Source organism: Myotis yumanensis, unplaced genomic scaffold (assembly GCF_028538775.1).
Source record: "Myotis yumanensis isolate MYYU_CA2020_CCGP unplaced genomic scaffold, mMyoYum1.0.hap1 SCAF_11, whole genome shotgun sequence".
In the NCBI taxonomy this organism is placed as follows: Eukaryota; Metazoa; Chordata; class Mammalia; order Chiroptera; family Vespertilionidae; genus Myotis; species Myotis yumanensis.
The window spans coordinates 43663796-43678969 of NW_027223762.1; the positions used below are offsets into that span (position 1 = coordinate 43663796).

A 15174-nucleotide genomic window follows, 5' to 3' on the forward strand; every position below is an offset into this window, starting at 1 on the left:
CTCCTGCTGTACTTGTGCTGGAGTCATCCTTAAAGGTGATCTCTCCTGGCTGAGGCAGAAATGGCACCAAGGCTTGCTGTCCACACACAGACACCGAGGGGGAGTGAGCTGTGGCAGGGGCAGTCACCTGCGTGGCCTACTCCAGTGACGTCTGCAGTCCCGAGACAGGTCTTCTGATGCTTCATTCACCCCGTTGATGCCGCTCTGGCCACCCACCTCTTTCCTGCTTCAGTGCACTTCAGCTGCAGAAAGGCTTGGTGACACAGACCGACAAATACGGCCACCTACCATTTATTGCCCTGAGGCAGATATTCCAGTTTCACCATCTTTTATTGGATACAAAGCCATAAATTTTCTGATGCCTGTGTGAGTCCTTTTAAATACATACACTCAGGTACATTCAGCAAAGGGCATCTATGGATGACATGGAGCAAAGTGCTGGGATGGTGATGCCTGGTGTGGCAGAGAAGTGGGGCCACTGAAGGCCCCTGGGGACTGGAGGTACAGGCACCACTTAAGAAACAAAATCGAAAAATGCTCTCCACTCTGCCTGATGTGCTTGGGGTGGGGGAAGTCACCCTCTCACGGCTCAGGCCCATGGCAGCCTGGCTGTGCAGGGAAGGCAGGGCCTGGGGTCAGTTGTGGAGGTCTCCACCAGCAGTGCCCACTAGAGCCAAGCCTACTCATGCCAGCCAGGAGGCAAGCCTGGGTCACCTCAGGCCTCTGAGTGCAAGACCCCTGCCAGGGCAGAGCTGAGGCTGGAAGGCCAAGGCCAAGCCTCCCTGGGGCCATGCCAGTGGTGGCAGGTGAGGCTGGGCCTCATGTGGGGAAGCCTGCCTGATTGTCAGGGCGGTCTTGGGACTGGCCCGGTTCCCAGGGTTGGGGAGGGAATAGGAGCTGGCTGCCTTAGTTGGCCCTGGTATTCTGATTTCTGATCTCCACCCAATCCTACACCTTACTCTCAGGCAAGGGCTGCAGAACACCACACTTGTCCAGGAATAAATACATATACACGATACACAGCAATATATACAGAAATGCAGGCCTGGGACAAGGCTGGGTGAGCAAGCATGGCCAGCAGGGCTAGAGACATGTGCCAGGCCCCTTGGGGAGAGAAGTAACACTCACCAGGGGTGACATGCTGGGACAGATCCCATCAGTTTGAGTCCTCTGAGCACAAGGGCCCTGCACCCACTCACCATGTCTCCTGTTATCACCCCAAGTCCAGCAGGAACTGGGTCTTTGGCACCGATAGTCACTCTGTTAAGGTCTTCCATTTAGCGCCTTAGAAGGACTAGGATGTGGGCAGCTCCCACTTACGGCCCAAAGGACTAGAGGCAGGACCCAAAGACAAAGGACGGAGCCAAACCTTGGAGCCACAGACCTTAGGAAGGAGGCGGCTTTTCTTTTTTTTAGGCAATTCCTGAGGGGCTGGCTCAAACTCCATTCACCGGACTAGGAATACCTGAGCTGCCTTGGTCCTTCAATGGTCTCTCCTGGCAGTGAAAGCCATGGTTCTGGGCAACCTGCTCCTCCCCCTCTGGGATGCAGACATCTACAGCATCTCCTTTGTTCCCTGCCAGTGCAGAGGCAGCAGCCCAAATAAAGCATGACCAAACACTCAATCCAAGTACTCGGAGTCCCCCAGGTGCTGGGTTCAGGCTGTATGGCAGGAAGGTGGTAGGGATACCAAGTGGCCCCACCCGTGGGCCCCCTATACATGCCTGGGCCCCTGGAGCAGGACCTGCCTTGGTTTGCTCTTTGAACCTCCTCTTTGCATCTTGTCAGGTGTGAGACAGGGGCGATGAAGGATGGCTGGGCCCTCCATCCATTCCCCGTCCATCAGCCCTAGCTATAGGGCTGCCAAAGAACAAATGGAGCATTCCCACCAACAAAAGCTCCCCGCTTAGCAGGGCTCACCCCCCTGAAGAGAAGCAAAAAAATAGCATCGAGCTGGTGTGGGTGGAGGCCTGCCAACCTGCCAGTTCTCAGCCACGCAAGTCTATTGGCCCCGGGGGCAGGTGTGCAATGGGACATACTATAACCCATATTCCTGTTGACGGGGCCCTGGGCATTACAATATATACTCCCATACATCCTTCGCTTGGCTGGACTTGGGGGCGTTTCTGGAAACAGCCAAACCTGTGAGAGGCAAACTTCCCCCCAGCAGGAGAGGGAGTCTTGTTCACTCTGCTGCCTGCAGTGCTGGTGGTGTGCAGGGCTGTCACACAAATGAACAAATGAGTGAATAAACCTACTACTGACATCAGTCCTTTCTCCCACTTCAGCTCACTGCCCGGGCACTGACTTCCTTTCCCAGGGCTGATGCCGGGCATCCTGGTGGGCACCCACCCAGGGAGAAACTGCCCAAAGCCTGTATTCAGGGACAGAGGCTTCCTGGGGCAGAAAAGGTCCCAGTAGGGCAGGCTCTGGCCAAGCAGGGCACCCCTTTGTGCTTTGTCCAGGAGACAGGGAGGGCAGCACCTCTGATCCTGGGGTCATGTGGAGCAGGGCTTTGGAGGGTGCAGTTGGAAGGCAGGACTGATGCACCCGGGGCAGCCAGGCCTAAGTAGACCTCCGCCTCCCTCTAGGCCAGCAGAGTTGTGCTTCTTCCCATGATTCCTGGGGACAGGGCTGAGGAGGAGTCAATAAAGCCAGCTGCTCTGGAGTGGAGATACCACACCGCCAAGGCTTCGTGCAGGACAGGACAGGGAGTTGCCAACATGACACCCTTGGTTTTTGGGGTCTTCAAAGGGCAGGGCCAGAATAAGCCATGGGAGGAAAAGTCATCAACAATGGGAAGAGCCCGGAGAACTGGGTGGAGCCAGGGAAGCGGGGTCCACCGCTGAGTCTGTGGGGCCCAGCTCTGGAGGCCTCACTGCAGGGTAACCCAGGGCTGGGCCTTGATGTTCAAGCTAGGTTGTAGCAGAAAGTTGGGTCCCTGGAAAGAACTGAGAAATTGGAGGAACCCTGCCTCAGCCACCAGCTGCCTAGTGATTAGGGCTGAAAGCCAGTCCTGTGCAGGAGAAAAGGAAACCCTAAGATGAATCTAGTGAATGAAAGAACTTTCCAAATGAAGCTTGGCAGGACCCACCTCAGCCACTGTGGGAGCTCTGAGGAGGAACTGGGAGACCTGAGTCTTAATGCTGGGACCTGGTCCTATGGGGACCGTGGGAGGGTGAGTGAAACCCCACTTGCATCCATCCTGTGGCTTCTAAGCCAAGTGGCTCTGGCTTGGGCCTCAGAACTACCCCCAGGCAGAAAACTCCCAACCGAGCCCTTAGCCCATGGGACCAGTTCATTCTTAGCTCGATGGGCCTAGCTTCCTTAAAGGGCTACATCTTTAAGCAAGCTAGCCAGACAAGGAAGCAAACCAAACCAGCCTCCTCCCAGCCTCCCCCAGGCCCCCATACAGAGGTCAGCCAGTGACTGACTTCCTCCCACACAGCCTTGGGGATCCAAAGGCCATCAGAGTCCTGCCCAAGCACCTGGATTAGAAGGCCATTCCTGCTCTAGCCGGTTTGGTACCGTGGATAGAGCATCGGACTGCAGGGTTTGATTCCGGTCAAGGGCACATGCCTGGGTTGCAGGCTCAACCTCTTAGTAGGGGGCGTGCAGGAGGCAGCCATTCAATGATTCTCTTTCATCATTGATGTTTCTCTCTCTCCTCCCTATCTGAAATCAATAAAATATATTTAAAAAAAGAAGGCCATTCCTTGAGGACGGGAACTGCTTCTCACAGGTGACTGGGTTAGGATTGCTGACAGGTATGGAAACATGCACCTTTTAGCTCAGAATTTAGCTCTTGTGTGTATGGGAAATGTGGTTATTGGGGGAGGGAGGTCTTGCCTATATCAATAGAAACTTTTTTCTCTTCCTGGAAATTTCCTCCTTTGGGAGAGATGGTTTCAATGTCCTGGGGAGAAAATCTGAGTGAATGTTTTGCCCTTCCAAGCCCACTCCTGCTACCTCACCTCCGGCTGACACTTGCCCAAACTCCTCGGCCCGTGTGTTATCCTCAGAGTGTGTGGACCTAGTCCCCGGTGGGCTGTCTGAAGGGGTGCCCCACAGAGGGCGGGGATGGAGCAGGGCGAGGAGAACAGCCCTCCTTACCAAATCTGACCTGCCTGGGGCCTTGCAGAGGACCTGACGGGAGGCTGGGCCTCAAGAATGGAGGCCTGCCAGAGCAGCCAAGGGCCACTGGGTGGTTATTGCAGACCCTCAGGGGGAAGACACCAGGTGCTGGTGGTGACAGCTCCTCGCTGGCTGTGCCCAGAAGGCTGCTCCAGCTGGGGATTGGGTAGGGGCAGGGGGCAGCTTCTGTCTGAGCCCCTGCCCTGAAGAGACAGTTCCCAGGGTCAGGCCTGTTGTTCTGCTATCCCAGGAGAGGACAGGAAACCGTCAACCCCTTCCTGGAAGCCAGAGATGACACCAGGCCTCTGAAGGTCTAGTCCAAATCAGGGTCCCTCTGGAAGTCCAAAGAGAGTGCCCTGGGTGGGGCTGGCAGGGGCCCTGCCGCCCCTCACCCGGGTTAGCAGCCGCCTTCCACCTTGATGTGCAGGATCTTAGAGAAGCCGGGCCTCCGTCGCAGGGCCTGCAGAGCAAACCTGGGTTAGTCCTCCTCGGGGCCAAATCCTCAGGGTTCCACAGGTGGGGCTTTCTTCAGATCACAAACCCAAATCCCCAGCCCCAGCCTAGGGTCATGGGGTCTTGGGTGGCCTCAGAGCCAATTCCTCACCTGGAGTTTTGTCACCATGTCTTCAAACAGCTTCTGGGCCTCAGGACTGCTGGGCTCTTTGAAATAATCAGCAATCCCAATCTGGACCACAATGGACTTGAGGTTCCGGCAAATGCCTGGGAAAAGGTGGGTAAGATAGGAGCCCAGTTTGGCCGGGCTGCCTCCTCTCCCATCACTAAGGAAATCAGAACCTACTGAGAGGCAATCAAATGCCAGGCACTGAGAGCATAACCAGGAGAGCAGACCCACACTGCCCGGGGCTCAACCAGACAATGGGAGCAGGTGGAAGGTGACGTCAGAGCAGAGGCTGCGGTGGACTCTGGGAGGATGCGTGGGCAACAGCTGTGCAGGAGCTCTGGGAACTTCCCTGGCAGAAGGGACAGTTGTGCTGTGGCCTGGGCATTTGGAAGTGAATTACAAAGACAGAGTAGCGGAAGGGAGGCTGATGGGTCTCGGCTGGAGCACAGAGGAGGGGAGACAGGGAGCAAACAAGTTGGGAGCTTAAGGGACCGAATGTTGCCATGAAGTCAGGAGAGGAGGAGCAGGAAGGTCAGGAGGCTGAGAGGGTCCTGAAGGTCATGATTTTGAAGGCTGAGCCGTTAGTTCTGGTGGTCAGTCCAAGGCAAGGCCATGAAGCTGAAGGGGAGGGAAGAAGAGGATCCTGGGAATAATAAGGTCAAAGAACCTTTGGTGCTCTGAACCTGAGGTCTTGCCGAGGGTCAAATGGTCTTGGATGACGGTCTCACTTTTGGGTGTGGGCAGCCCAAGCTGGGCACCCATGTCCTCTAGAAGGTGGAGGAATGACCGGAGATGGAGTGGATAGCTGGCGGGAGTGGGGCCAGAGGAGGCATGACTTGCAATCTATACCAGGGAAAGGAGTCTTCCCTCTGAATTGTCCTTGGAGGCTCACACACATCATCTCATTTAATCCTCTCATTCATTCTAGAAATTCAGCTTAGAAAATGGGGTACAGAACTCAGATGTATAGTAACCTGCCTGAAGCCACAAAGCTAATAAGCAGTTGAGTCAGAATTGAGACCCAGGTCAGTCAAGCCCCAGAACCTATGATCTTAACCCACCTGCTCTCCTGCCTCTGCCCTTGGCTGGAGGCTCACATGGGGGCCAATGCTGCTGCATAGCTCCTGTCTCCAACGTGGGTAGAGCACAGGGCAATAGATGTAGCTGAACTGAACTATTTGGACCACGTGCTGGAAGGCCTTGAATGTCACACCGGCCTCAGAAAGCATTCGTGGCAAAGCTAGGGCTAGAGCCCTGGTCAGTCTAACCCCAGCACTGTGCTTGCTGACCAGGAGTGACAGGGAGCTGGTTATGCTACCTGCTGGCAAGGCATGGTAAGAGGTGACACTTGTACCCCACCCCGCATGCCCCATCACTCACTGTTGAAATGCAGCAGGGCTTTGGGGGTGACGGGGGTGGCCGTGAGCACCAGCATCTCCAGCCCTTTCAGGCCTTCCCGGCAGACCTCAGCCGCCACCTCCTGGGTGATCTCCGACACATGGTCCAGCTCCAGGACCTGCAGCCTCATGCAGTTTCTTGCTAGGAAGAGGAAGTGGGGAGGTGCTGCTGACTGAACTCTCCAGGTTACCTCCCGCCCACCTGATGCTCCTGCTATCACCCAGGCTGCAGCCCAGAGCTCCTCTGAGATTTCAGTATCGCGCCCATGCCTGCATCCCACTAACCCCCACCCTAGCCCCAAGGAAAAACTTACCGAGTGATGCCAGGCCCTGCACCCCACAGCCGGCACCCCCAACCCCCAGGGCCCTGAGGTGGGGCCAACAGCGACCGATCATCTGCAGGCAACGATTACTGAAGCGCAAGGGCTGCTGGCTGGAGAATGGGGGGAAGGAAGGGCTGTCAGAAAGCTGCTGGTTATATGACACCCCAAGTCTCATCCTCCTTTGGGATCACCTTCAGGCTCACCCTTGGGCAAGGGCCCCACCAATCACCCCAGCTGCTCAAGTCAGAAACCTGGGATCATCCCTGACTCCCCCTCCCTCATCTCCTGCCAAGACCCATGGATTCCGATTCCTGAATAAGTCTTCAACCTACAGTTCAGACCATGATCAATGTTCATCTGGATTATGACTAGACTACCTACTGCTGAAGGTAAACCAGTCATTCCTACATTCCCTCACTCAGTCATTCAACAAATGGTTGTAAGTATCTACTAAGCCAAAACAACTGAGCTAAGCCCTGGGGATGTAGTGGTGACAGTACAGACATGGTTCCTGCCCTGAAGGAGCAGACAGTGGGGTGAAGAGGGGCACAAAGACTGTTACTTGTCTGATGTAACCCCATTTTTTAAGATCTAAAATCCCCAATCGCTTCCCAGCACTTTCTAGATAAAAAAAATGCAAAAATCTAAGCCCCTGAGGCAAGGTCTTCCTGACCTTTTCCCGACCTGCCTTTACACACTCACTGCTGGGCTCTGCCTACCACTCACACCAAACTGGCTGTTTCCCTGAACAATGCATCCCTCAACACTCGCCCTGGCCACAGACATCTGTCACACTCTTGGTATCAGAGATGTGGAACGGACATTTCAGCCTCTGCCCTGAGAACCATGAGTCTCGTGGAGACTGAAATATAGAGAAACTGTTGCAAAGTGGGCCATAGCAGGGTAGGGACAAGGTGCAGTAGGAATGAAGGCAGGAGAGCAGTGACACATTCTCCCAGGGACGCTGGAGGGCTTGGGAGGAGTTGTCACGTGAAGAGAGGGCTTGGAGGTCAAGGTGCAGGGAGCAGAAAAGCCTGACATGTTCGAGGAGCTCCAAGGAAAGCCATGAGTGACACCACAGCCTGGACTCACCAACCACCAGCTCTTTTGTACATTTATACACTGACCACCCTGAACTGCCTTTCACGTGCCAAACCAACCTCCCTAGTGTTCACGCCTCACTCACTGTGGGCCCTGGGGGCTTCATGGACACATCTCATTTGAGCCAGCAACAGTCCTAATAAGGTCAACAGATCCCTAATAGCACCTTGACTTTGCAGGTTGAGAAACTGAAGCACAATTGGGTTGCCCAAAGTCATACTCTATAACCAGGACATGATGTTAAGCCTTGCTCCTAACGCCTAAACACACAGATTGATGAATGCGAATCTGGTCTCCCCAACCAGACAATCGATTGAATGGGCCTAGATCTATCTGCTCAGTCCTCAGCCGCAGACCCCACCCAACTCTGTCCCCTCCTCACCCAGCCAGGGCTCACCAGGGGTGAAGTGGCGCCACCTGGAGGGAGACTATCTCTCTGCAGCCTGCGCCCAGGGCCCAAATGACCTCATGGCCAACGGGATCTGTGGCGCTCCTGTTGAGAAGAGAGAAAGCTGGGGCCACCCACTCTCCCTGGTGGCCTCTGCTCCCTTCCCTGAGACCACAGAGCTCTTGGGTCTCTGCCTGAGAGCCCCGGGAGAAGGGTATGCAGCGCAGAGCCCAGGGACCCCTCTTGGGGATGCTTCTGGTGGGATGGACCCACCTGTAGGTGACGGCCTGCAGAGCGCGGCAGTAGCAGCTGGCCAGCCAGAGCGAGCGGTCAGTGAGGATGTTGGGACAGTGGGAGATGCGCAGGATCAGCAGGTTGCCCCCCGCCGCCTTCAGCAGGGACTCCAGCCCTGCTTCCAGACAGCCCCTGGGGATGGCCAAGAGGTCAGGGAGAGGCTTGTGGCCCCCTCCTGCTCTGAGAAGCATCCCCACAGAATCCTAGGTCTATGGCCCAGGAGCACCCTCCCACCCACCCACACACCCACCCACCACGGCCTCACCGGGTGCTCCGGGCATACTCCTCCTTGCTTTCCTTCTTGCCCCGCTGCCGAGGCTTCAGGTTCTGCAGTGTCAGCGAGTGGGCCTGGGTGCACCACTGAGCCAGCATTGCCAAGAACTGCAGGGAGAGAGGGGTGACCGGGGGTGAGGGGTCTGAACTTGGTTGGCTGGAGGATAGGAGCTCCATGAGAGCATTTTAGGAAACCAGGCAAGAGTTGGGGGTCTTGTAAGGACTGCAAGGACCAAACCTGGAGGGACCAGATGCTGGAAAGTGGGGGGGATGGGTGTGTGCGTGTGTGTGTGCATGCGCGTGTGTGAGTTCACAGCAGATATGAGTGGGAGGGCAGGGAGAGTGGGCAGAAACAGGTACCTTGGAACAGACTCGGGCATTCTCGAGCAGCACTCGCGTCCAGACAGCAGGGTGGCGGGCCACAAAGCGCCAGTCGCGGCAGACCTCGGCGGCATGCAGAAGGGTGCGGGTGTCCAAGTAGGTGAAGATGCAGAACAGGGCTGCTCGCATCTTGAGGATCTCTGGGCTGATGACCTCATTGGAACGTGAGGGGCTGCCCCTCTCTGCTCGCCGACCCCTCCCACTGCCTCCCTCAGAGCGGGCTGCACAATACCAAAGGGTCAAAGGTGAGTGTGGAGGATCAAAGGCCAGCACAATACCAAAGGGTCAAAGGTGAGTGTGGAGGATCAAAGGCCAGCATGGCGATGTAGGCTAGGAGCTGCAGGAGGCATGGGCATGGGGGACCCATGCTGGGGGACCAGTGCCTTGGGAGAAAGACAAGGGCCTCTGCATTCCTCTCTTCTGTGTCACCCCCGCCCCTAATTTTGCAAATTAGAAAAGGTAGTCTTTCCTCAAGTAAATTATTTTTAAGATAATATGTCATCGCATAGTCTGAACTCACCCCCTAGATGAGGCAACTGAATCACGTTTGGAGAAGGAAAGTGTTTGGAGGGTTAGGGTATGGATGGGCAGAAATGGGGCCTCTGGGAACAGAGGCAGGTGAGAGGCTGCCCAGTCACAGGGGCAGCCCACACCCTGACCGGAGCCCTCTCACCCCCTGGCCCTGACCCGTCCGCGTATGTGCATGGCCTTGTTTCTATAAGGGAAGGCACCCCACCTCCAACTGCTTCAGGGGCCACAGAGTCCGGAGCCAACACCTAGCTACTCTCCTGTACATGTCAGTGAACCCACCACATAAATGGAGCCCTTTTGGTGTGGCATCCTTGTGCACAACCCAACCGGGGTGCCCTGTGCTGCAGCACGCCCTGCCGCAGGAGCTCCTGCCCGGGCTGGCAGGGCGCTGGGTGGGAGTGTCGTTCTCACTGTGGGAAGTCTGGGCTGGGGAAAAGGAGGTGCAGGAGCCCAGGAGATGTGCTGCCTCAGCCCTGTGTCTTCTGAGAGGGCCTGCACCAGGGGAAAGCCTGGCTCTCTGCCCACCCCCCTAGGACTCACCTGAGAGCCGGCAGCTGCTTACTGGCCCAGCCATAGCAGGCCCAGGGCGGGGGACGTCCGAGGGGCCCTCAGCCTCTGACTCGGTGGTTCGGGAGCCCACGTCCGAAATGTCACCCTCCTCGCCCTCCGTGCTGTGCCGGCGGGGTCTGCGCTGCCAGTTCTGAATGGCCTGGCGCCGCAGGCCTGAGCTTCGAGGGGCCTGAGCCCGCTCTGAGCCACCGTTGGCAGCCGGGGCCCGTGTGCCCACGCCCCCAGGGTTACTGTCCTCCGGGGCCCCTTCTTCCGGCCGGGGCAACTCCAGACTGTCACTGTCATAGCAGCCTGAGCTCTGGGATGCAGCTGGGACGCGGCTGGAGGCCCTACGGTGGGGTGGAGCAGATGGTAAGGAGAAGGGAGAGGCACCAGGCTTGCTGAACTCCCCATCCCACCCCTAACGCTGGCCAAGGGCAACCCACCCACCCTACTTTCCAAGAGCCCCCTCTGAGTGTGGAAAGGAAGACGGACAGAGGGGACCCAAGGAGGATGGGGAAAGGGGAGACCAGCCATCCAGTGGGCCAGGGTGAAGGTGGGCTGTGGGGGGGGGGGGGGGGCAGGGAGGTGGGCCCGAGGCTTACCCTGTGCTGGGAGAGGAGCCATGCCGTGACACCGCATATGTGCTAGGCATGGCCATCCCCACGTGGTGTTCTCGCTGTGGGCCCCCAGAGCAGGAGGGAAGGGAAGGAGGGCAGAGGCAAGAGGATGAGAAGGAGCAGGTAAAACAGGGTGCAAGATGGAGAGAAGAGGAGAGAGAAGAAGGAAAAAAGTTGGGAAAGATGGACAAACAGATAGACAGACAGCCAGAGGCAGGCTCGCCAGCCCCCTCCACATACCCACCCCGCACCCCAGGCCCAGCTTGTGGCTCCTGGGCTCTCATTTGCAGGGATGGGCCTCTGAATCACACCTCACTACAGCCTCAGGGGCCTGCGCTTCTGCCACCTCAGAGGGGCTCCCCTATTCCTTGACCCCTTACTTCAGGCCTACAGTCTGCTCATGGGGAAGAGCCAAAAAGGGAGCATCACAGGGGGGATGTCAGGCCACAGGTGAGGGGAGTTTGTGGAAATCAGGTGTGCAGGTAGAGGAGGGAAGGTAGATGGGCACTCACCACTCTGCCTGGGCCCCGGGGCCCGGGCCCAGCTCCACGGCCCAGGCTGGCACTCGGTGTGCTGCCACAGCTGCTGCTGATGACCTGCAGCTGCCGTTCGGCACGGTCAGCCCGCTCCAGGAGCTCCTCGATGAACTGCTGCAGCCGCAGCTTGGCGCTGGCCTCCCGTGCCGCAGTCTCCTTCAGGAACTGGTCGATCTGCACCACCTCCCTGGGCCCGGAGCAGTCTCTTACCCCCGTGCCTCAGCCTGTCCGCCCACCCACCCTCTAGAGGAGGCCCTGGCCAGTAGGGGAGCGACATGGGGCACAGCTGTCCCCGGTGTCTGCTCATGGTCACATGGAAACACATAGAACAGGCCCAGGCACACTGTCCCACACAATGGCACACACGGAAATGCCAGCATATATTCTGAGTTACACACTCACACCCCACTCACCGAGCCCCACACAACTGGACATCCCTGTGCCCCAGGCACACTCAGTCACACACAGCCACCTCCTGCCTCCAGACACACTCACAGACACACACAGTCACACAGCCAAGTACGCAAAGTCCAATACATAGCCCCACACTTAAATACATGTATTCATGCTCATTCGCAGGCACACAGTCTGAGAAAGGCAGTCTCACCAACACATTCAAACACCCCCCACCCCCACCCCCACACACATTTTTCAGAAACATTCTCAGATGCAGAAGCACACTTCCCATTGCACTACCACCTCCAGGAGTTCCATGTACACACAGCACACTTAAGAGTCACAGAGTATTTACTCCCAATTGCATTCACAGTCGTTCATGCATCCACTCAACATTGACTGAGCACCTTCTTGGTGCCAGGCACTGTTCTAGGTACTGGGGACACAGCAGTGAATAAGCAGCGAAAAATTCCTGCCACCATGGAGCTTGCATCACTATGGGGACAGATGCATAACATCTACATATCTCATCATTCTACACTTAAAGACCAGAGACATAAGGAGAAGCAACAAAGACTGAGGAGGAGCAAGGAGACAAAAGGAGATCCCAGGAGAGTGTCTTGGAAGCCAAGTGAAGAATGTGTTTCACTGGCCGGCCTGGCTCAGTGCTTGAGCATCGACCTATGAACCAGGAGGTCACGGTTCGATTCCTGGTCAGGACACATGCCCAGGTTGCACGCTTGATCCCCACTATGGGGCGTACAGGAGGCAGCCGATCAATGATTCTCTCATCATTGATATTTCTATCTCTCTCTCTCCCTTTCCTCTCTGAAATCGATAATATATATATTTTAAAGAACATGTTTCAAGATCATGGACTCACAGTCCTAAACACAGTCATGACACTGTTGGCCCCACATGCACCATCGTTCCATGCTCATGGCCTCACACACAGACACACTCATTGCCACACTCACGGTGATGGCAGCAGAATGACTCACAGGGTCACCCACTAGGGAACAGGGGCGGGCACATTCCCCCACGGGGCCCGGCGGGCCACTCACTGCTGCTTGCGGCTCAGCTCCTGCTCCTTGTGCACTAGGTCCTGCTTGAGTGAGGCCAGCAGCTCCACGCTCACGTCCACCTGGCGCGAGAGCTCAGACGCGCGCTCCTCCAGCTCCTCCTTCTCGCGCCCCAGCCGCGCGCTCTCCTGCCGCGCCGTCTCCAACTCCGCGGCCTTGCGCTCCAGTTCGGCTTGCAGCCGGCCCACCTGGCCGGCGATCTTCTGCTCCACCTCCTCGCTCAGCCGCTCCAGCCGCCGGTCCACCTCCAGCTTCTCCAGCGCGCGGATCTTGAGGCGCGCCAGGCCCTCCTCGTAAGCCACATCGGCGGGCGAGGGGGAAGCGGGCGAGGCGGTGGTGGGCCCGGGGCAAGGGCTGGGGCCGGGCGGCGGCGTGGAGCACGCGGAGGAGGCCACGGACTTACGGGCGAACAGCTCCCCCAGCGGGATCTCGATCTCGCGCAGCGCGTAGCGGGCGGCGGCGGCGGGCACCAGGCCAGGCTCCGCCAGCTCCTCGCAGGGCAGGCTGGCGGGCACCAGGTCGCCGGGGAAGTGGGCGAGGGGCGCGTGGTGGTGGTGGTGGTGCAGCAGGTGGGGCGTGGCGGGCGCCGGCCCGGCCGCCTGCTCCTTGCCCTGGAAGGACGTGCTCTCGAAGACCTCGCGCCGGGCGCCCGGCACCGCCAGCAGGGCGGCGGGCTCGGGCACGAGCGGGAAGCCAGACGCCGCGGCTGCCGCTGCCGCCGCTGCGGCACCTTCGCAGATACTGTTGGTCTTGGAGAGGATGTAGAGGGTCTCGTACGTGTGGCTGTACTCCAGGTGCGCTCGCAGAGACGACAGGCTCCGGAAGCGCTTGTGCTCCCCGCAGCGGGGGCAGCGGTACGGCAGGTCCAGCGAGGCCATGGCCCCGCCGCCCCCGCGGCCTCCGGGCTCCACCGCGGCCGCCCCGCCGATCAACCGGGTGCACTCATGGGGGGCCGCGGGTGAGCCCCCCTGCGGGATCAGGAAGGCTCAGGGCACCCGCGGTCAGGGGTGAGGAGGCTAGAAGAGAGGGAGTAAGTCTTAGGAAGGGTATCTCTGCTTCCCTTTCTCACACCCCGTACCCAGTACCCGTGAGGAAATAGACTTTCCATGGACAACATGTGCCCAGAGAGATGGGCGAGGGGAGACCCATGGCCTGACCTCCCAGAGGGGACTGGCTTGCTGTGCTACCCGTGCAAGGGCCTGTGCATGTCGGAGAGTGAAAAAGAAAAAATTCTTTAAGAAAAAAAAAAAAAGCATTCATTTTGCATGGCCGGTATGCTCAGTGGGTTTAGCATCATCCCATGGACCAAGAGGTCCCAGGGTGCGATTCCTGGTCAGGGCACATGCAGGGATGCAGGCTAGATCCCCAGTGTGGGGTGTGCAGGAAGCAGTCATTAGATGTGTCTCTCATTGACATTTCTATTTCTCCCTCTCTGAAATCAACAAAAATATACATTTTTAAAATATATTCGTTTTATTTATAATAGTTCCAACCTGGATATAACCCAAGTGCCCATCACCAATAGAATGAATAGACTGTGGTATATTCATATATTCATAATGGAATAGTAACCCAGCAGTAAGAAAAGGAACCATTGGTACATGCAACAACATGGATGGAAGAAGCCAGACCAGAGTGCACACTATAGGATTCCATATACGTAGAGTTTAAGAACAGACTAAATTGAAGATGACAAAGTCAGAATGGAGGTTACCCCTAGGGGTCTCTATGGACTGGGAAGGGGCAGGTAGGAACCTTATGTGATACAGGTGTATACATATGTAAACAATCAACTGTACACTTGAGATTCGTGCACTATATGTACCTGACTGGATGTATGTTACATCTCAAAAAAAATTCTTAAAAGATGTGCTTATTTCCATGTCATGCGAACCACACCCGTAAGACAGGCTGGACAATTGGTACCATGATGCAGTGACCATGTCACCTCACCTGACAATACCCCTGTGTGTCACTGTTTGTTCCTGCCCTCTGTACCCTGCTCTCAAATCCCTGCCACTCCGGGCACCTAGGTCTTCTCCTCAGATTTCAATGCTAGGTTCGTCTCCAATAAGTGGCCTTGCCTGCCCTTTACTCCAAGGGTCATGATATTTGTCCTCTCCAGACTTCCTCTGGCACAAGCAGCCACCCTTCCTGGAATCCCAGCCCTGGTCACCCTCAACTCCCACTGTGCATTCCCCCATCATCTCTGGCTTCTAGTCACCCCTGCCCTGCCTCCTGGGATCTCTACCCCTTTCCTCACTGCCTTCTAACTGCCTGCAATCAGGTTTCAACCACCCTCTGATGTCACCGTGCTCCACCAGATCACAGCCCACCTGCTAGTCAGACAATTCAGTTGTCACCAGGTATCTTCACCGACCTGACCCCTTGGCTGATTCTCCTGACCCCTCAGTCTTTATAGGTTACCATTAAGGTGCCTAGTTTAGGCTCTCTGACCTCCTCTTCTTGCTGCTTTCCTAATCTTGTCTCCTGACGGGAGGTCTTCATGCCCCCTTTGCCTTATCTTCTCCCCTGGCAGTCTGATGC

General features: G+C 56.9%; 1 protein-coding gene across 2 annotated transcripts; it reads right to left on the minus strand.

Moving 5' to 3' along the window:
• Positions 1-311: 311 nt before the first annotated feature.
• FBXO41 (F-box protein 41) lies at positions 312-13602 on the minus strand. 2 transcript variants are annotated; one of them, XM_070429481.1, is made up of 12 exons: positions 12610-13602; positions 11126-11336; positions 10599-10672; positions 9985-10343; positions 8893-9134; positions 8525-8640; positions 8239-8391; positions 7975-8070; positions 6468-6586; positions 6137-6295; positions 4739-4854; positions 312-4594 (listed from the first exon to the last, which is right to left on the minus strand). In XM_070429481.1, the coding sequence occupies exons 1-12, from the start codon at positions 13503-13505 to the stop codon at positions 4532-4534; spliced, it is 2604 nt and encodes an 867-aa protein (XP_070285582.1). In that variant the 5' UTR covers positions 13506-13602; the 3' UTR covers positions 312-4531. The 2 variants fall into 2 exon arrangements, with proteins under 2 accessions (XP_070285582.1, XP_070285583.1); XM_070429482.1 differs by lacking the exons at positions 312-4594; positions 4739-4854 and adding an exon at positions 4875-5374.
• Between the last annotated feature and the right edge of the window lie 1572 nt (positions 13603-15174).